Raw genomic sequence first — 22,976 nt, forward strand, 5'->3', positions numbered from 1 at the left:
AACACTAAGGGCCAATTTTTTTATCATACTGTCCGTCATCATTTGTACCTTTTTGTACTGTTCTTTATTGATTTTTTTTCTGTCAGTGGATTTTTTGTTTCCAGATCGGCATACACGTGCAATGTGTCCCATCTTTCCGCATTGCCTGCATGCTTTGTCCTTGAACCAGCAGTCCCTCTGGTTATGGGTGGATCTGCCACAGCGATAACATCTTTCGAAACCCTGTGTCATTTCATGGGTGCCGAAGTCCTGTGGCTTTTGCTGTATCTCTGCAGCTCCTCTTGCTGCTGCTTCGTATGATGCAGCCACACTGAAAGCCTTGTCCAGTGTTAAATCTTTCTCAGAAAGTAGCCTTTTCTGTGTTCCTTCACTTAGGAGACCGCAGACGAATTTGTCTCGAAGAGAATCTGCCAGTCCTGCCCCGAATTGGCAGTGCTTTGACAGTTTCCTTAATTCGGTGAGGTAATCAGCGTTACTTTCATTCTTGTGCTGATTCCTCCTAAAGAATTTGAATCGTTCTGCTATCAGCAGTGGTGTTGGGTTTAAGTGCTCCTGTAGGGTATCAACAATCTCCTTAAAATTCTTGTCCATCGGTTTGGCTGGAGTGATTAAGTTTCGTAACAGCCCGTATGTCCTTGCGCCCATTAGATTTAGAAGTACCGATGCCTTTTTATCATCCTCTATTTCATTCGCTGTGCAATATACCTCCACTCTTTCCACATATGTGGTCCAATCCTCTACATCACTATTGAAAGCCGTAATATTGCCAGTCTTAGGCATCCTGGGAAAAAAATGGCGCCTCCCGCGCTTTCCTTCCCTGCCGAAAAAAAATGGCGCCTCCCGCGCTTTCCCGCCGCTGCCGACAACGCTGTTCTCCGTGGTTTTTATTTATACAGCTATTTTTAATAGTTGGAGACTCGTTCCCGTCGGACTCTCTGGGACTTCTCCCTCCCTCTGCTTGGTCCGAACGCCGACCCGCTTTGCAGCGCCGGCTGTCTCCCGAGTGCTCCACCCTCTGTCTCTGTTTGCCTCCGCCTTCGCTGCTTGGCCCCGCTGCAGAGCCAGCCGATCGAGCCCCAGCCCGCCGCCCAGGAAGGATTATTGCAGTACCTGCCACCAGCCCGGCTAGCTGGTGAAACCACAGTTTTTCTTTTGTTTTTTTCTTCGACCTTCGTCTGAGGAATCGATCTCCTTGAGGTGCTGCCGAATTGCAGGTAAGTCCATTTCCAATTCGTCGCCACTGTTGTATCCGTGTGCTAATGGAGACACGGAATGCAGGAGTTCATTTAACAGGTGTTTACTGAACAAAGTCTGGAGGTGAACTAAAAGATACAAGACACTATACAGGCTTATATAGCCCGAGTGGCCACTACCGGCATTACAGTACACGGGCTCTTAAAGGCACATACACCACAGGCGAGTTGCTGCAGTGCATCTTGTAGATGGTACACACTGCAGCCACGGTACGCCGGTGGTGGAGGGAGTGAATGTTTAAGGTGGTGGATTGGGTGCCAATCAAGTGGGATGCTTTGTCCTGGATGGTGTCGAGCTTCTTGAGTGTTCTTGGAGCTGCACTCATCCAGGCAAGTGGGGAGTATTCCATCTCACTCCTTACTTGTGCCTTGCAGATGATGGAAAGGCTTTGGAGAGTCAGGAGGTGAGACACTCGCTGTAGAATACCTAGCCTCTGACCAGCTCTTGTTGCCACAGTATTTATGTGGCTGGTCCAGTTAAGTTTCTGGTCAATGGTGACCCCCAGGATATTGATGGTGGGGGATTCGGCGATGGTAATGTTGTTGAATGTCAGGGGATGGTGGTTAGACTCTCACTTGTTGGCGATAGTCATTGCCTGGCACTTCTGTGGCACGAATGTTATCTGCCACTTATCAGCCCAAGCCTGAACATCGTCCAGGTCTTGTTGCATGCGGGCATGGACTGCTTCATTGTCTGACAAGTTGTGAATGGCACTGAACACTGCAGTCATCAGCAAACATTCCCATTTCTGACCTTATGTTGGAGGGAAGGTCATTGATGAAGCATCTGAAGATGGTTGGGCCTAGGACACTGCCCTGAGGAACTCCTGCAGCGATGTCCTGGAGCTGTGATGATTGACCTTCAACCACCACAACCATCTTCCTTTGTGCTAGGTATGACGCCAGCCAGTGGAGAGTTTTCCCCCAGATTCCCATTGACTTCAACTTTACTAGGGCTCCTTGATGCCACACTCGGTCAAAGGCTGCCTTGATGTCTAGGACAGTCACTTGCCTCACCTCTGGAATTCAACTCCTTTGTCCGTGTTTGGACCAAGGCTGTAATGAGGTCTGGAGCCGAGTGGTCTTGGCGGAACCCAAACTGGGCATCAGTGAGCAGGTTATTGGTGAGTAAGTGCCGCTTGATAGCACTGTCGATGACACCTTCCATCACTTTGCTGATGATTGAGAGTAGACTGAGGGATTTGTCCTGCTTTTTGTGGGCAAGACATACCCGGGCAGTTATCCACATTGTCGGATAGATGCCAGTGTTGTAGCTGCAGCTTGGCTAGATGCATGGCTAGTTCTGGAGCACAACTCTTCAGCACGACAGCCGGGATGTTGTCGGGGCCCATAGCCTTTGCTGTATCCAGTGCGCCCAGCTGTTTCTTAATATCATGTGGAGTGAATTGAATTGGCTGAAGATTGGCTTCTGTGATGGTGGAGACTTCAGGAATTGGCTGATATGGATCAGCCACTCGGCACTTCGAGCTGAAGATGTTTGCAAACGCTTCAGCCTTGTCTTTTACACTCGTATGCTGGGCTCCTCCATCATTGAGGATGGGGATATTCATGGAACCTCCTGCTCCCGTTAGTTGTTTAATGGTCCACCACCATTCACGACTGGATGTGGCAGGACTGCAGAGCTTTGATCTGATCCGTTGATCATGGGATCGCTTAGCCCTATCTATAACATGCTGCTTCTGCTTTTTAGCATGCATGTAGTCCTGTTTTGCAGCTTCCCCAGGTTGGCACTTCATTTTTAGCTATGCCTGGTGCTGCTCCTAGCATGCTCTTTTAGACTCCTTATTGAACCAGGGTCGGTCCCCTGGCTTGATGGTAATGGTAGAGTGAGGGATATGCCGGGCCATGAGGTTACAGATTGTGGTGGAATACAATTCTGCTACTGCTGATGGCCCACAGTGCCTCATGGATGCCCAGTTTTGAGCTGCTAGATCTGTTCTGAATCTACCCCATTTAGCACGGTGGTAGTGCCACACAACACGCTGGAGGGAGTGCTCAGTGTGAAGGCGGGACTTCATGTCCACAATGACCAATGGACAGATGTGGTGGTCACTGCTACCAATGGACAGATGCATCTACGACAGGTAGATTGGTGAGGACAAGTAGGTATTTCCTTCATGTTGGTTCACTCACCACCTGTCGCAGGCCCAGACTGGCAGTTATGCCCTTCAGTACTCGGCCAGCTCGGTCAGTAGTGGTGCTACCGAGCCACTCTTGGTGATGGACATTGAAGTCCCCCACCCAGAGTACATTCTGTGACGTTGCCGTGTCCCTAGCCAGTGCCGAGGTCGATGCCGGGTGGTGTATCCGGTTTCATTCTCCTTATTGTGTTTCATAGTGGGTTGTTGCAACTGAGTGGCTTGCTAGACCATTTCAGAGGGCAGTTAAGCATCAGCCATGTTGCTGTGGGTCTGGAGTCACATATAGGCCAGACCAGGTAAAGACGGAAGATTTCCTTCCTTAAAGGACATTAGTGAACCAGATGGGTTTTTACGACAATCCGATACTTTCATGTTTACCATTACTGATGCTAGCTTTTTTTTTAAATTCCAGATTTATTTAATTAACTGAATTTAAATTCCCCAGCTGCCGTGGTGGGATTTGAACTCGCGTCTCTAGATCATTAGTCTAGGTCTCTGGATTACTAGCCCAGTGACAATACCACTATGCTACCGTTCCCATAATTAATAGCCTTTTGTGTGGAGCTTTTACCAAAAGCCTTTTCAAAGTCGAGGTACACCAAGTCTTGGGACTTTCTGCAGTCACTTGGAATGTTGCTTCCTCGGCGTCGGGCAAGTTCTTTCCCGTTTGAATCCATGATGACTGCTGCTAACTAGGTTATTGATGTATAGATGAATCTCAGATTTTTCTTGTTAATCTGCCCATTATGTACAGCTAATGTGCGTATATATATTCAAAAACAATGCTTGTAGTGCGGCCTTGGTGTGCTCCCAGAAATTGTGCATCACTTAACAAGGCATGCAGTGAATCGGGTGCACAACTGCACCCACTACCACTAAGGCTCTGTGCCACCGGGAAAGTCAAAACAAGTTTACCGTATAACATAGCACCACATTAACCCAAGTTGCATTAATTTAAATTCTTAAACCAATTATCCCAGTTTCAAAGCAATAATTCTTTATTTGGTTGGTTCAGATATCATTGGTAAGCAAAGATGATGAGGAGGAATGTATTTCCCTTTCAAATCGAAGTCATGCAATTTGTAGTTATATCTACAGTACTTAATCCCGTGATGTTGCTTTAGTCCTTTTCGCTCATGTTTTCAGTACCTGCTACAACATTAACTGCTATACAATGCAAAGTAGTATTGGAGAAAGACTCTGAAATCACTTGTTTTAGAAACATTTCAGAATTTGCCAAAACACACTTCTGGAGCATTTTCTGCATAATATGTTGCCTTTTTAAACACTACACAGGTCAAGGGATGCCTGCCTGTATTTCATTAACTTTTACAGATTGTAACACTCATATATTTTGATGGGACAAAGAAAACTGTTTCAAACTTATTTTTATTAGCTCAATAAACCTTTCTACAGAATTGTGAAAAAGGCTAAAAATAAAAAGGGCATAGTCGCCACCTCTTAGCCAACATTCAGAGAGTAAACTAGAGTAAGAGTCAAAAGCAGTTTCAAAATCCAGCCCAGCAGTTGACAGAGGACCTGCTAAATTTGAGAAACAAATCAGAAAGACAAAAGATTACTTAGCCCTCATCTTAATTTGTGTTGGCCTTTAAAGTAAAGAATGTCCTGAGGTGCTTCACAGATCAATGTAAGAACAATGAATGTCAATACAGAATGGGATAGATAGAAGGAGTGACCGGAAGCATGGTTGAAGAGATGGGTTTTGAGAAGATCTTTAAAGATGGAGAGACGGATGGGTTAAGGGGAAGAATTCCATAAAGTATGACCCATGCGGCTGAAGACTGTCACCAATGGTGGGATGAAGGGCCCCCTCAAAAGGTCAAAGTTAGAGGAACTGAGTTTTATGGGGAGACACAGTTGGAAAAGATTGCTGAAGTAGGATGGGCAAGGTCATGAAGGGAGTTAAACACAAGGATGAGGATTTTAAATATAATGCACTGAGACACAAGGAGCCAATGTGGATCATCAAGAGTTATGATGGTGGGTGAGCAGGACTTCATGTATTACGAGGTGCATGCAGAAGAGCTTTGGACCAATTGGGCGTCTATGGAGAAAGGAAAGCCAGATAGGAGAGCATTTGGAGTGTTTAAGTTTGGTGATAAAGACCTGTTTGAGAGTATCGGTAGCGAAGGGGCAGAGGTCGGAGTAGAGGTGGGCAATTTTGTAAAGGTGGAAGTAAGTGGTTTTTGTGGTAGAGCGGAAATGGCGTCTGAAACAAGCCTGGGCTTGAACAGTGTATCAAGGTTGCCAGTATACTACTTGAGACAGAGGCTGGGAGGAGAAAGGAATCGGTGATGAGGAAGCAGAGTTTGTGGTGGGCATTGAAGGCGATGGTGTAGGGCAGTGCATGATTGACTTAGTGCAGCCCTCTGTGCTGTTTCCTGATACTGTAGTAATCTTAGAAAATGTAGCAATAAAAATGGTACCATGTGAGGTTAAGTGGGACTGTGGCTAAGTAAACTCTGGTCAAGATTGAATACATTATTTATATTGATATCCTGGAGTTTACTCAACAATTTTTGAGTTGGGGAGAAATGCCTTGGGGCTTAGGATTCAAGGAAGCTATTAACAATAATCGGAGTGGAGTTCAATGGAGTCCACCATGACATAACTTGTATGTGGCCTATAGGAAGGAACAGGCTTGATTGAGAGGCGAGATATGACTTTTTTAGATTATTTTTACTTTAAAGTGTTGTGTGATTCAGGAACGTATACCTGGATGGTTTAACTAGTCCGAGGTCAACTAGATGCCTAATATCTAGAAGACATAAAATAGTGATAAAACTAATAGGAGCAGGAGGAGGCCATACGGCCCTTCAAGCCTTTCAATAAGTTCATGACTGAACTTTTACATCAACGCCACTTTACTACCCTATCCCTGTATCCTTTGATTCCCTTAGTGCCCAAAAATCTGTCGCTGTCAGTCTTGAATATACTCATCGATTGAGCATCCACAGCCCTCTTATAGAGAATTCCAAAGATTCACACCATCTGAGTGAAGAAATTACTCCTCATCTCAGTCCTAAATGGCTGACCCCTTATCCTGAGACTGTGACCCCAAGTTCTAGACTCCAGCCAAGGGAAACAGCCTCTCAGCATCTACCCTGTCAAGCCTTCAGATCTTTACACGTTTCAATGAGATCACCTCTCATTCTTTTAATCCCCAGAGAATAAAGGTCCATTCTCCTCAATCTCTCCTCATAGGACAGCTCTCTCCTCCCAGGAATCAATCTAGTGAACCTTATGTGTGATTGTGCACCCCCTCTAAGGTAAGTATATCCTTTCTTGGGAAAGGAGACCAAAACTGTACACAGTACTCCAGGTGTGGTCTCACCAAAATCCTATATAATTGCAGCAAGACTTCCTTACTCTTAGCCTTTATTGCAGGGGGTTGGAGTATAACATACCACCTGCCTTCCTAATTGCTTGCTGTACCTGCATGCCACCTTTCTATGATTCATGTACAAGGACCCCCCCCAAATCCCTCTGAACACCAACGTTTACTAATCTTTCGTCTTTTTACATAGGATATACAGCACCAGGCCATTCAGCCCAACCAGTCTATACCGGCATTTATGCTCCATTCTAGCCTCCTCCCGTCTTTCCTCATCTAACTCAATCGGCATAACCCACTGTAGAAGGGTTTCGACCCGAAACGTTGGCTCTATTTCTCTCTCCACGGATGTTGCCTGGCCTGCTGAGTTTTTCCAGCATTTTCTGTTGTTATTTCGGCATAACCCACTATCCCCTTCTCCCTCATATGCTTGTCTAGCCTCCCCTTAAATGCATCAATATTATTCGCTTCAACCACTCCCTGTGGTAGCGAGTTCCACATTTTTACCACTCTCTAGGTAAATAAGTTCCTTCTGAATTCTCTATTTGATTTCTTGGTGCCTATCTTATATTGATGACCTCTAGTTTTGCTCTACCCCACAAGTGGAAACATTCTCTCTGTCTGCTTTATCAAAACCTTTCATAATTTTAAAGACCTCTATTAGGTCACCCCTTAGCCTTCTCTTTTCAAGAGAAAAGAGACCCAGCCTGTTCATCCTTCCTGATAGGTATACCCTCACATTTCTGGTATCATTCTTGTAAATCTTTTTTGCACCCTCTCCAGTGCCTCTATATCCTTTTGATAATATGGCAACCAGAATTGTACACAGTGCTCCAAGTGTGAGCTAACCAAGGTTCGATACAAGTTGAGCATAACTTCTCTACTTTTCAATTCTATCCCTCTAGAAATAAACCTTAGTGCTTGGTTTGTTTTTTATGGCCTTATTAACCTGCATCACTACTTTGTGATTTGTGTAAAAAGTATTCTGCCTTTCCATTCTTCCTACCAAAGTGGATAATTTCCCACTTTCCCACATTATACTCCATCTGCCATCTTCTTGCCCAATCACTTAACAATCACTACATCCCTTTGCAGCCTCTTTACGTCCTCATCACAGCTTACTTTCCCACCTAGCTTATGTATCGTCGGCAAACTTGGATATATTACAGTCTGTCCCCTCATCTTAGTCATTGATATAGATTGTAAATAGCTACGGCCCAAGTACTGACCTTGCAGCCCTCTACTAGTTGCACCCTGCCATCCTGAAAATTACCCTTTTATTCCTACTCTCTTTTGTCGCTTAACCAATCCTCATTCCATGCTAATATAACCCCATTAGCCCTAATCTTGTGTAACAACTTCTTGTGTGGCACCTTATCGAATGCCTTCTGAAAATCCAAATATACTACATCCACTGGTTCCTCCTTATTTATCCTGCAAGTTACACCCTCAAAAAAAACTCCAATAGATTTGTCAGACACGATTTCCCTTTCATAAAACCACTTTGCCTCTGCGTAATCATACTGTGATTTTCAAAGTGCGCTATTACCACGCCCTTAATAGATTCTACCATTTTCCTGACTGCTGATGTCAGGCTAACTGGCCTATAGTTCCCTGTTTTCTCTCCCCCTCTTTGCTTGAACAGTAGGGTTACATTTGCAACCTTCCAATCCATGGGGACTGTTCTAGAATCTGGGTAATTTTGAAAGATCAAAACTAATGCATCCACTATCTCTGCAGCTACCTCTTTTAAAACCCCAGGATGTGAGCCATCCAGTGATTTGTTGCCTTTTAGTCCCATTAATTTCTCCAGCACTTATTCTTTACTAATATTAATGACTTTAAGTTCCTCACTCTCATTAGACCCTTGGTTCCCCACAATTTTCAGCATGTTCTTTGTGTCTTCTACTGTGAAGTTAGACACAAAATATTTGTTTAAAGTCTCTGCCATTTCCTTACTCCCCATTACAATTTCTTCTGTCTCTGCCTTTAAGGGACCCACATTTACTTTCACTAATCTTTTTTTACATATTTGTAAAAGCTCTTAATCTGTTTTTATGTTTCTTGCTAGTTTACTCATTCTATTTTTCCTCCCTCTATCAATTTCTTGTTTCATCCTTTGTTGATTGTTAAAACCCTCCCAGTCCTCGGGCTGACTACTCTTTTTGGCAACATTGTAAGCCTCTTTTTAATCTAATACTATCCTTAACTTATCTAATTAGCCATAGTTATACTTTTCCAGTGGAGTTTTTATTCTTCAATGGAATGTATATTCATTGAAAAGTATTAATTATTTCTTTAAATGTTTGCCATTGCTTATCTACCATCATATCTTTTAATCTAATTTCCCAATCTACCTCAGCCAACTTGCCCCTCATACATTCATGACTGGCTTTGTTTAAATTTAAGACCGTAGTTTCAGACTTAACTCTCAAACTTAATATGAAATTCTCATTATGATCACTCTTCCTCAGAGGATCCTATACCACAAGATTACTAATTAGCCCTGTCTCATTACACAATACTAGATCTAAAATAGCCTGTCCTGTAGTTGGTTCCTTGACATGTTCTAGAAAACTGTCTCAAATTCATTCCATGAACTCATCTTCCAAGCTACTTTTGCCAATTTGGTTTGCCCAGTCTATATGAAGATTAAAGTCCCCCACAATTATTGCATTACCCTTGTTGCATGCTATCTAATTTCCTGATTTATACTCTGCCCAAAACTGATTAATATTAGGGGCCTATAAACTACTCCCAACAGTGTTTGCTGTCCTTTGTTATTTCTTAGCTCCATCCATACTGATTCTAGATCCTGATTTTTCTAGACTTAAGTTTCTCACTACTGCCTTTATCTCATCCTTTATTATCAGGGCATCCTGTCACGTTGCTCAAGCGAAATGAGGAACAATTGTAAATTATAGGCCTGATGTATTTTTTTTAACCTTCCTTTGTATGGCTTTTAGATTTTATCTTGTGTGTTGTACACGATAACTTTGGTCTGAAAAACGATTATTGTACCAAGTCGTTTATTTGGCAATCTGTTCTTTGTAGGCATCTCTCTTTCTTCTGCCTCTTATCCCTTTGGGGGTAATATTAGCATGGATAGAAGATTGGCTAACTAATAGAAAACAAAGAGTCGGGATAAACGGGTCATTTTCCAGTTGGCAAACTGTAACTAGTGGGGTGCCACAGGGATCAGTGCTGGGGCCTCAACTATCTACAATCTATATTAATGGCTTGGATGAAGGGATCGTGTGTACTCTAGCCAAATTTGCTGATGATACAAAGATAGGTGGGAAAGCAAGTTGTGAGGAAGACACAGAGTCTGCAAAGGGATATAGATAGGTTAAGTGAGTGGGCAAAAATTTGGCAGATGGAGTATAATGTGAGAAAATGTGAGGTTATCCACTTTGGTAGGAAGAATAGAAAAGCAAAATATTATTTAAATGGAGAGACTACAGAATGCTGCAGTACAGAGGGATCTGGGTGTCCTCGTACATGAAACACAAAGTTAGTATGCAGGTACAGCAAGTAATTAGGAAGGCAAATGGAATGTTGGCCTTTATTGCTAGGGGATGGTGTAGAAAAGTAGGGAAGTCTTGCTACAACTGTACAGGGCATTGGTGTTCACACCCTGGAGTACTGCGTACAGTTTTGGTCTCCTTATTTAAGGAGGGATATACTTGCATTGGAGGCAGTTCAGAGAAGGTTCACTAGGTTAATTCCTGAGATGAAGGGGTTGTCTTATGAAGAAAGGTTGAGTAGGTTGGGCCTATACTCATTGGAGTTTAGAAGAATGAGAGGTGATCTTATTGAAACATATAAAATTCTGAGGGGGCTTGACAGGGTAGATGCTGAGAGGATGTTTCTCCTCGTGAGGGAATCTAGAACTAGGGGGCATAGCTTCAGAATAAGGGGTCGTCCATTTAAGACGGAGATGAGGAGGAATTTCTTAAGATAGTGAATCTTTGGAATTCTCTACCCCAGAGAGCTGTGGAGGCTGGGTCATTCAATATATTCAAGGCTGAGATAGACAGATTTTTGAACTACAGGGGAGTTGGGGGTTATGGGGAGCAGGCAGAAAAGTGGAGTTGAAGCCAAGATCAGATCAGCCATGATCTTATTGAATGGCGGGGCAGGCTCGAGGGGCCGAATGGCCTACTCCTGCTCCTGTTTCTTATATTCTTATGTTCTCTCCCTCTGTCTGCCCTTCTCTCTCCCTCTCTCGCTCCCGCTCCCCCTTCGCCCTCTCCCCCGCTCGCGGGCACTCTATGAAATCCACCTCCATCCACTGCCCTCCCTCCTCCTCCCTTATGCTCACACTCTTTCCTCCCCGCCCCACAAAAGCTGGTGTTGTCATTATCCAATGATATGTGGGGCTCCTGCGAATTGTCTTTCACTTTGCAAGCAAACTCCTGTACCTACATATTTACACTGGGTTTCGCAACATGAGAAGGCAGTTGGTGGATGGTGGTCAATGTATGGTATAAAAGTGTATTTGGTGTCTGGTATGTTCAGAGGCTTAACCATGTGTTGTGCTGTTTCTGGAGGGGGGAAGGAGTTGTTGGACCCATGCTGATGGCTAAGGTTGTGATCTTTGTTACATAACATTTTAGAAGTATTTAGTGGGGTGGACATGGAACTTTTGTGACTGCTTTATCTCTGATGTTTTTGCTAGAATGCAATTATGCAGATTTTTCTTTGATGGAATTAGGTTGGGAAGAAAATTGAAATAGGGTGGGGGGGGTGCGGTGCAGGGGAAGGTTTGCATAACATGAACAATAACAGGAACTGGATGACGCAGTGGGGTAGACGATTGGCCTTTCACTTCGGATCCTGGGTTCAAATACAGCCTAGATTAATAGGATGCATCTCTCCTCTGCTGGCTGCAAGGTTCATGGTTCTGAGATTGGGATAGAGTAGCGGGGAGCTTGACTCTTCACTTGGCTATGTGGTATCTAACCTGGGAGTGTGCTTGAGAAGGGAAGAATTCTATTCCATGCTTCTAAAATGTACTGTTTTTTTTTAAAAAGCAAATCAAAAGAAGGAAAACTGACTTGATCACCAATGAAGAATAAGAAAAATTATAATCTTGACAGGGCCAACTGACTCAGTGGTCCAGGTTGCATGTGTGGTGCACATACTAAAGCACCTCACTAAATACTTATAAAATAAAATGCTAGGAGCAGCACCAAGCCTACCTAAAAATTAGGTGCCAACCTGGGGAAGCTGCAACATAGGATGACATGTATACTAAACAGTGGAAGCAGCATGCTATAGTCAGAGCTAAGCAATCGCACAACAAACAGATCAGATCAAAGCTCTGCAGTCCTGCCAAATCCAGTCGTGAATGGTAGTGGGCAATTAAACGACTAACAGAGGGGAGGAGGAGGCTCCGTGAACATTCCCATCCTCAATGATGGTTGGAGCCCAGCACTTGAGTGGAAAAGACAAGGCTGAAGCATTTGCAACCATCTTCAGCCAGAAGTGCCGAGTGGATGATCCATGTCAGCCTCCTTCTAAGGTCCCCACAATAGCAGAAGCCAGTCTTCAGCCAATTCGATTCACTCCACGTGATATCAAGAAACATCTAAGCACACTGTATGCAGCAAAGGCTATGGGCTCCGACAGCCAGGAGGCTGTCATGCTGAAGACTTGTGCTCCAGAACTAGCCGCACCTCTAGCCAAGCTGTTCCAGTACACCTACAGCACTGGCATCCACCCAAAAATGTGGAAAACTGCCCAGGTATGTCCTGTCCACAAAAAGCAGGACAAATCTAATCCGGCCAATTGCTGCCCCATCAGTCTACTCTCAATCATCAGCAAAGTGCTGGGAAGTGTCGTCGACAGTACTATCAAACGGCACTTACTCACCAATAACTTGCTTACCAATGCCCAGTTTGGGTTCCGTCAGGACCATTCGGCTCCAGACCTCATTACAGCCTTGGTCCAAAAATGGGACAAAAAAGTTGAATTCCAGAGGTGAGGCGAGAGTGACTGCCCTTGACATCAAGGCAGCATTTGACTGAGTGTGGCATCAAGGAACCCTCGTAAAATTTAAGTCAATTGGAATCGGGGAAAACGCTCCACTGGCTGGAGTCATACCTAGCTCCTCTGACTACAGGTGTGGTGCTGGAGGACTGCTAATGTTGTACCATTGTTTAAAAAGGGAGAAAGTGATAGACTGAGTAATTACAGGCCAGTCAGCCTAACCTCGGTGGAGGACAAATTACTGGAAAAAATTCTGAGGGACAGTATTAATCGTCATTTAGAAAGGCACGGATTAATCAAGGACTGTCAGCCTGGATTTGTTAAGGGCAAGTCGTGTCTGATTCATTTGATTGAATTTTTTGAGGTAACGAGGGTCGATGAGGGTAGTGCGTTTGATGTAGTCTACATGGATTTTAGCGAGGCTTTTGACAAGCTCCCACATGGCAGACTGGTCAGAAAAGTAAAAGCCCATGGGATCCAAGGGAAAGTGGCAAGTTGGATCCAAAATTGGCTCAGTGGCAGGAAGCAAAGGATAATGGTTGACGGGTGGTTTTGTGACTGGAAGGCTGTTTCCAGTGGGGTTCTGCAGGGCTCAGTACTAGGTCCCTGGCTTTTTGTGGTATATATCAATTATTTAGAATTCAATGTAGGGGCCATGCTTAAGATGATACAAAAATTGGCGGTGTAATTGATAGTGAGGAAGAAAGCTGTAGACTGCAGGAAGAAGTCAGTGGACTAGTCAGGTGGGCAGAAAAATGACAAATGGAATTCAATCTGGAGAAGTGTGAGGTAATGCATTTGGGGAAGGTTAACATGGCAAGAGATACACAATAAATGGTAGGATACGGAGAAGTGTAGAGGATCAGAGGGACCTTGGAGTGCGTGTCCACAGATCCCTGAAGGTCACAGGACAGGTAGATAAGGTGGTTTAGAAGGCATACTGGATACTTTCCTTTTTTAGCCAAGGCATAAAATATAAGAACAGGGAGGTTATGCTTGAAATGTATAAAACACTAGTTAGGCCGCAGCTAGAGTACTGCATACAATTCTAGTCACCACATTACAGGAAAGATGTAATTGCACTTGAGAAGGTACAGAGGAGATTTACGAGGATGTTGCCCGAACTGCGAAATTTTAGCTATGAGGAAAGATTAGATAGGCTGGGGTTGTTTTCTTTGGAACAGAGGAAACTGAGGGGAGACTTAATTGAAGTGTATAAAATTAATAGGGGCCTAGATAGAGTGAATAGGAAGGACCTATTTAAAGTAATTGGTAAAAGGATTAGAGGGGAGTTGAGATCTTTTCACCCAGAGGGTGGTGGGGGTCTAGAACTCTCGCTGCCTGAAAGGATGGTAGAGGCAGAAACCCTCATCACATTTAAAACTTACTTGGATAGGCACTCCTTTTTAAAAAAAAAAAAACTATCTCTTGTTTTTAGTGAAAATCTAATTAAGTAATTTTTTTTTCAGTGTTCCAATTCAAACTGTGATCTGCAACTTCTACTTTGTTTAATAACTTGTTTTAAAGCAACTTGCTCCCATCACTAGCACCAAGTATAGAATTGTTTCTATAATTCAGAAATAGTTGAACTGTTTCTAACCTTGTAAAATTAATTTTTAGTATTGCTGGAGTAAAAATGTTAATGCAAAAGACCATTAAAAAAAAAAGAATCTTGGCATGACCAGAGAAATTCCTGTTTCGCTGGGCTTAGCTGTGTTTTGTAAGTTTTCAACTCGTGCAGTGGCACTGAAACAAACCCTAACTAATACAACAATAATTAATGTCAGGGATAGCTTTATTATAGTAATTTTAATAATTTACAGTTAACTTTAACAAACTGTAAACACTCGTTCTGCTGCTTGTGTCATCTCTTGGCTGTCCTATTCCTACTACATTATTTTAACTTTTTAATGTTACTTTTATTATATCTAATATCCTCTAATATAATTTGTAACCTTTCCAAGCTTTAAAACCAATTCAAAATCTTTCACTTACTTTTCATCTTCCTCTTGGATTCCACGGTCTGTTTTGGAGGTGAAACCTACTTTCAAAGTAGCGCGTTGCTCCCAAGAGTTCACCATATCCTTAATCCGGTTCATGTGATTGCTTTAAAACTTAATCGTCTAAATTTCAAGTTGGATATGTTAAGGAAAGCACTCCTAAGCAGGAGTATCCAGGTATCCTTGCTCTACTATTGATCTGTTCCTATTTGGTGCAAATAAACATTAGCCCTAAAAACATAAGTCTTATTTATTGAGCACAGTTGCTGATTACTGTAATACAGTACAATCAGTGATATAATTGTGAAAGAGATATTCATCATGAGCAAAAAGCAATAATGTGCTTGCAGTTCACCGTGGAGAATTTATAATTTGAGGGCATCCATTAATAGTCATTTGCAGGTAATGTGTATATATTATTGCACAGAGGTATTTTGACCAGGTTCCTTAACTGATTATGCAACTAAATTGGAGTCCAAGTACATACTGTAAATAAAGTTTTTGTTACCTGCAGTGGATGATGAAGAATCGGAGGGAGAAGAATTCACAGTGCGCGACGGATACATTCATTATGGTCAGACAGTGAAGCTAGTGTGTTCTGTTACTGGGATGGCACTCCCCAGACTGGTACAGTGGCTTTCTTTTATTTGCGTGCCTTTAATAGTTTAGTCTTCAAACCTAAATGTTTGGCATTTTGTGTGAGTTGTATTTATTTTGCCATCTTTGTATCCCAAAGGCAGAGAAATTTGTGCTGGGCAATACAGTTATATGGATATTGGCAGCCCTTTGGCAATTTGCTCAAGGTCCCTTTTTCATGTGATTCTAGACTCAGTACACTATTTGACCACGGGGGCAGAATGGGTGATATAATTGGAAAGTTGATCCTGTTTTTAATGCTTTCTCCCGCTTTCAGAATTCTCATTCTACCTGGACCCCTCCCTCTGGCCTCTTACCCTCTCTAGATCTTTTCATTGCTAACTGCCAGCGTGACATCAGCCATCTTAATTTCTCTGCTCCCCTCACTCGCTCCAACCTACCTCCCTCTGAACTTGCAGCACTCCGTTCTCTCCGATCCAACCCTAACATTGTCATTAAACCTGTTGACAAGGGTGGTGCTGTTGTTGTTTGGCGAACTGACCTCTACTGTGCGGAAGCTGAACGCCAACTCTGACACCTTCCTACCTCCCCCTGGACCATGACCCCATTGTTTCCAAGTCTATCACTGACCTCATCTCCTCTAGAGATCTTCTCTCCATGGCTGTCAACCTCATAGTCCCCCAACCCCACACAGCCCGCTTCTACCTCCTTCCCAAGTTCCACACACAGGACTGCTCTGGTAGACCCATCGTTTCAGCCTGTTCTTGCCCTACGGAACTGATTTCTTCCTATCTCGATTCTTTTTACTCCCCTTGTCCAGTCTCTTCCCACTTAGATTGGCGACTTTTCCGACGCCCTCCGCCACTTTAACAGTTTCCTGGCTCCAACCGTCTCCTTTTCACTATGGACGTCCAATCCCTCTACACCTCCATCCCCCACCAGGACGGCATGAGGGCACTCCGCTTCTTCCTTGAACAGAGACCCAACCAGTCCCTATCCACCACCACCCTCCTCCACCTGGCTGAACTTGTTCTCGCATTGAACAACTTTTCCTTTGACTCCACTCACTTCCTCCAAATTAAAGGTGTTACTCGGGGAACCCACATGGGCCCTAGCTATGATAGCAAAATACTGCAGATGCTGGAAATCCGAAATAACAGAAAATGATGGAAAAACTCAGCAGGCCAGGCAACATCCGTGGAGAGAAATTAGAGTTGACGTTTCAGGTCAAAACCCTTTTTCAAAACCAGTTTAGAAGAATGAGAGGTGATCTTATTGAAACATATAAGATACTGAGGGGGCTCGGCAAGGTAGATGCAGAGAGAATGTGGGGGAATCTAGAACTCGGGGGCATAGTTTCAGAATAAGGGGTCGCCCTTTTAGAACTGAGATGAGGAGGAATTTCTTCTGAGGGTCGTAAATTTGGAATTCTCTGCCCCAGAGAGCCGTGGAAGCTGGGTCATTAAATAACATAGAAGATAGGAGCAGGAGTAGGCCATTCGGCCCTTCGAGCCTGCTCCGCCATTCAATGAGATCATGGCTGATCATCCAAATTCAGTACCCTGTCCCTGCCTTCTCCCCATATCCCTTGATCCCTTTAGCCTTAAGGAATATATCCAACTCTTTTTTGAATATTTTTAATGAACTGGCCTCCATCGCCCTCTGTGGCAGAGAATTCCACAGGTTCACCACTCTCTGGGTGAAGAAATTCCTCCTCATTTCAGTCCTAAATGGCTTACCCCTTATCCTTAGACTATGACCTCTGGTTCTGGACTCCCCGGCCATCATAAACATCCTTCCTGCATCTAGTCTGTCCAGGCCTGACAGAATTTTATAGGTTTCGATGAGATCCCCTCTCAATCTTCTAAACTCCAGTGAGTATAATCCCAATCGACACAATCTCTCCTCATACGTCATTTCTGCCATCCCAGGTATCAGCCTGGTGAATCTTCGCTGCACTCCTTCCATGGCAAGAACGTCCTTCCTCAGGTAAGGCGACCAAAACTGCACACAATACTCAAGGTGTGGTCTCACCAAGGCCCTGTACAACTGTAGCAAGACATCCTTGTTCCTGTACTCGAACCCTCTTGCTACGAAGGCCAACATACCATTTGCCTTCTTAACCGCCTGCTGCACCTGCATGCTTACCTTCAGCGACTGGTGCACAAGAACACCCAGGTCTCTCTGCACTTCCCCTTCTCCCAATCTATTGCCGTTCAGATAATCTGCCTTCCTGTTTTTGCCACCAAAGTGGATAACCTCACATTTATCCACATTATAGTGCATTTGCCATGTTTCTGCCCAATCACCCAATCTGTCCAAATCGTACTGGAGTTTCACGACATCCTCCTCACAGCCTAACCTCCCACCCAGCTTTGTGTCGTCTGCAAATTTGGAGATATTGCATCCAATTCCCTCGTCCAGATCATCATTAATATATATTGTGAACAGCTGGGGTCCTAGGACCGATCCTTGCGGTACCCCACTAGTCACTGCCTGCCACTCGGAAAACGACCCGTTTATTCCAACTCTTTGCTTTCTGTCCGCCAAACAGTTCTCTATCCAAGTCAATACCTTGCCCCCAATCCCATGTGCCTTAATTTTGCACGCTAATCTCTTATGTGGGACCTTATTGAAAGCCTTCTGAAAGTCCAAATACACCACATCCACTGGTTCTCCCTTATCTATTTTACCAGTTACATCCTCAAAAAATTCCAGATTAGTCAAGCATGATTTACCTTTTGTAAATTCATATTGACTTTGTCCGATCCTGTCACTGCTTACCAAGTGCTCTGCTATTACATCTTTTATAATAGATTCTAGCATTTTCCCCACTACCGATGTCAGGCTTACCGGTCTATAATTCCCCGCTTTTTCTCTACCACCTTTTTTGAATAGTGGGGTAACATTAGCTACCCTCCAATCCATGGGTACTGTTCCAGAGTCTATCGAGTTCTGGAAGATGACCAACAATGCATCTACTATTTATAGGGCCACTTCCTTAAGTACCCTGGGATGTAGATTATCAGGCCCTGGGGATTTATCGGCCTTCAGTCCCATCAATTTTCCTAACACCATTTCCCTACAAATACTGATTTCTTTCAGTTCCACCCTTTCATCAGGCCCTATGTTCCCCAGCATCTCTGGGAGGTTATTTGTGTCCTCCTTTGTGAAGACAACCAAAGTATGAATTATTTGGTCTGCCATTTCTTTGTTTCCCATTATAAATTCCCCTGATTCTGACTGCAAGGGACCTACGCTTGACTTCACCAATCTTTTTCTCTTCACATATCTATAAAAGCTTTTACAGTCAGTTTTTATGTTCCCTGCTAGCTTACTCTCATTCTATTTCCCTTTCTTAATTAATCCCTTTGTCCTCCTTTGTTGAATCCTAAACTGCTCCCAATCCTCAGGATTATTGCTTTTTCTGGCCAATTTATATGTCGTCTCCTTGGATCTTATGCTATCCCTAATTTCCCTCGTTAGCCACGGTTGAGTCACCTTTTTTGGTTTTTTATGCATTTATACATTTAAGGTGGAGATAGACAGATTTTTACAAGATAAGGGAGTGAAGGGTTATGGGGATTGGGCAGGGAAGTGGCTTTGAGCCCAAGATCAGCCATGATCTTATTGAATGGCGGAGAAGGCTCAAGGGGCCAGCTGGCCTATTCCTACTCCTATTTCTTATGTTCTTACAGCTAACAAATTACTTTTCCAAATGTGATTTCTGTTTTATCGGCAAAACTGGTAGCCAATTTTTGCACAGCAAGGTGAAGTAAATGCCAGCTGAGATCAATGACCAGTTAATCTGCTTCTGGTAGTGTTGGTCGAGGGAGGAATGTTGGCTATGATACTGTGATAACTCCTTGATCTTTCAATAGTGCCTTAGAGTCTTTATGTCCACATTAACAGGCAGACAGAGCCTCGATTTTAATATTTCATCCAAAAATTGACATTTCTGGCACTATAGCACTGCCTCAGTACTACACTGGCATTTCAGCGTAGATTATGTGCTTGAACCCACAATCTTCTCACTCAAGTGAGATTGCTAATAACTGAGACAAATGTGACACTGAGCAGTCTCAATGAGATCATAAAAAAAGAGTGCTGTAAGAAATGGTAAAGTTCACACTGATGCAGATGGGGCCGCTCCTCAGATTTGGAATTGATGCATTATGTTAGAGTAGGGTAGTGGGAGCTTTACCCTGCAACTAACTCAAGTTATTCCTGCTCTGGGAGTGTTTAGTCACAATACTGTGACCTGGGTGCCAAAATGTTGGTGGTCTTTCCCAGCACTGACATGAACCAACTTGATGAGTACAAAAACTCATACCTTTAAACTTCTTAAATGCTGCAATAGGAATTGAGTGTTTGGTTAAGTCAGCAAATGATGCAATGCAGCCAGCATGTGAGGGACATTACGGTGCTCATTTTGAATGCTATCCTACAAATTGTAAAATTCCTGCCTCAAAATACTGATCTGAATACAAGAGAGGGGTCAGTTATTTCATTTTAATTTGCATTTATATTGGTGATATTTGCTTTGGAGGCCAACATGACTGAACATTGTGGGTCTGGTCCAAGAGATCCAAAGCAAACTGAACTGCTTGGGAACCAAGTCCACAGATGTTCACAATGGAAAAATATAAGCCATCTAAGCTGTTTCATGATTGAATAGGAAGAGGAACCCTGGCCTGGACAAATAACTATTTTTCTGTTGGTAAAAGCGTTGTCTCCAGTGCATTTGGCTCCCATGTTACAAGAACACAGGAGCCTCAAAACCTTTGGTTTGAGATATCTGAGCTACTGTATTGCCAGGTTAATAGGCCTGATAGCAAACTCCCCATCAGTGAAGTCATGGTTTGCAGACTACAGTAGTTGACAGAACTCAACCTTGTATCTTTGCAAACCATCAATCACTGACAGTTTCCTCACTCCAGGGGGCCATAATTTGCAAGCATTTTTATTTTCTAAGGTAGAGATCTCTCCTTTTCGCCTTTGTCAATATATTAAATAAGGTGGCAGTTCTGTTGTGGCCCAGGGTTGTGTTAGCTTCCAGACATGTGATTGCTGCCTTTTTTTTGAAATAATTATAAAAGGGTCTTTTCTATCCCACCTTTCACAACCAAGACCACCCTGGAATCCAGTAAGCTGACCTTAAATATGTTAATCACTTACAGATAATTCGTAAAGTGGATAAACAGACCGCATTATTAGATGCAGATGACCCAGTATCACAGCTCCATAAGTGTGCATTTTACCTGAAGGATACAGAAAGGATGTACCTATGCCTCTCGCAAGAAAGAATAATCCAATTCCAAGTAAGAAAATGTTATACAAATGATTTTTTTTGATTATCGGGTATTGGGTGAAATAACAATAGGGTATAGCTAGATACAGCTAACATAGACAGATGTTTCACACATTTGACTCCAGTGGTTGTTGGGAGCAATAAGAATTGAAGAGAAATTATACCAACGTAACAATGGGCAGCCTTACAGATTTTTTGCAGTAGTGTGCTGCGGTAGCTATAATTCTGCAAGTGGTAGTTAATCCTGCATTTGAAATTCTGTCCACCAGAAACAACAGTGTCTGAGACAGAGTTACAAACAAGTGAAGCAAGCAATGTATAAATCTTTTCTCCTGAAGCTCCCCGTAGACTTTGAGTTAGTGCAGAATGTTGAGGTACAGCTGCCACAAGGCGATATGTCACAAACACACAACAATATTTCGCATTGTTCTCGTGAGAATTGACAGCCTGGAGTCATCGCTTGGATGTGTGGAGGAGGGATTCAAACATTGGATAGACCATGCAGTTTGCCGAGCAGGGCTACAGTGTTGAAAGTTATAAATATGATCCATTAATCTTGAAGATTTCCACACTTCCACTGGCAATTCGAGCCATCTTTACTGCATATTTCCCTTGGTATAGATCAGCTTTGATTATTAAATCCATCAACATAATTCAACTGAACAGTACCTACAGAGCAGAGGCAGATGAGCAGCAGTATTCTCAACTAAAGTTATTGACTTGAACAGTTTCAGGAATATTAAATTATGTCGAGATCAGCTTAGTTATTCATAATCATTGTAGTAGACCAAAGTTCTTATAGGTGTAGTATTGCAACTGAAAGTTACAGTCTAATGCTCCTTTTCATATTCGGTCCCAAATTGTTTTGAGACCATGTTTACTTAACTGTTCATAATTTCATTGCAGTTGAGTAATGTAGTTGCAGAACGTGAATATGGCACTAATCCCCATTCCTACCAAAGTCTTTCAACTGAAATGTACTAAATATCATTTACAGTTGGCTGGTAGTTATTTATTGCACCAATAGGATTTTGATACTGATATCCATAGTGGTTAACATGTTCTTGCAATGTGCATATCAACATAGTGCTTTCCTTGTGGTTCCTCAAATGGTGGCTGCCTGATTTCAAACTGTTCAGAGAAGCAGAGAGCAGTTACTGGAATTACTCAACTTAGTGAGAGATTTTCAAACTTGGTTTCTCAACATTGGGCAGTCTGGGGGTGGGGGTACAAAACACATTTGCCTCCTAATACTGACTTATTAAGAGTCTTTTTTAAGAGATGACTTGGTGCAGTGTATGGGAGCAGAGCACCATTGTGTAGTGCCATAGAATATAGGATGTGGGTTTTATCTGTGGCTAGACTTTATCTGTGGCTAGACCAAGATTAGTGTCCGATCTCTACTATGTCATTAGGGTAATGGTGAAAAGTGACTGTGCTGCCACAAAAAGGGATAGGGTGCAAGCATTTGGGACTGGCGATCTGTGCTGTACTTGTTGCAACTCCTAGCTGATGGTTTCAAAGTAACATTGACAGAGGTTTGTGAGCAAGTTACATGTCTTCCCCCTTGACCAAGGATGGTGTATAGGGAGCAGTTACAATAGATTTTAGCTAGCCGCCTTGTTTCCTGTAAGCAGATACTTGATTTTCTCCACAGCTACATCCTTTTTTGTCCCCGCCCCCCCCCCCCCCCAACCAACCTCCATTGCTGAAGGAGCTGGCTCTTGATGTATGGTTCCATTGGCACCAGCAGCTGTCTAGTACCTCGTCCAAATAACCATTCTTTAATGGTGTTCTCCATTCCCTGGCCACTGACTCCATCACCCTCCCTGGGCACTGTCTGAGGCTGAGCCAGACTGTTTACAACCTCGACGTCCTATTTGACCCTGAACTGAACTTCCAACCACATGCTCTCCGTCACCAAGACCACCTACTTACACTTAGGTAATATTGCCCGCCTTCACCTGCTGCTGAAACTTTCATCCATCCTATTGTTACCTCCAGACTTGAACATTCCAATGCTTTCCTGGCCAGCCTCCCATCTTTCGCCCTCCGTAAACTTCAGCTCATCCAATACAGTCCGTATCCTAATTCTCATCAAGTCCCATTCACCCTTGCTGGGTGACCTACATTGACTCCCACTCCACGAATGCCTTGAGTTTTAAGATTCTCATTTAAGTGTTCAAATCCATACATGGCCTTGCCCTTCCATCACTGTAACCTCCTACAACCCTCTGGGTTCTCTGCGGTCCTCCAATTCTGGCCTCTTGCACATCCCCGATTTTCCTTGCTCTACCAGTGGAA

The 22,976-nt window shown here is 43.4% G+C and overlaps 1 protein-coding gene across 2 annotated transcripts in view; it reads left to right on the plus strand.

Moving 5' to 3' along the window:
• The window catches only part of rbpjb (recombination signal binding protein for immunoglobulin kappa J region b), a 136,550-nt gene that overhangs the window by 99,016 nt on the left and 14,558 nt on the right, over positions 1 to 22,976 (plus strand). For both annotated transcript variants that reach the window (XM_085968104.1, XM_085968113.1), the window contains exons 7-8: positions 15,279 to 15,391; positions 20,542 to 20,682. In XM_085968104.1, the coding sequence (XP_085824230.1) occupies positions 15,279 to 15,391; positions 20,542 to 20,682 (254 nt within the window). The remainder of the gene's footprint in view (positions 1 to 15,278; positions 15,392 to 20,541; positions 20,683 to 22,976) is intronic.

This window comes from Somniosus microcephalus, chromosome 2 (assembly GCF_052327205.1).
Source record: "Somniosus microcephalus isolate GS21.2 chromosome 2, FLI_Smic_1.0, whole genome shotgun sequence".
In the NCBI taxonomy this organism is placed as follows: domain Eukaryota; kingdom Metazoa; phylum Chordata; class Chondrichthyes; order Squaliformes; family Somniosidae; genus Somniosus; species Somniosus microcephalus.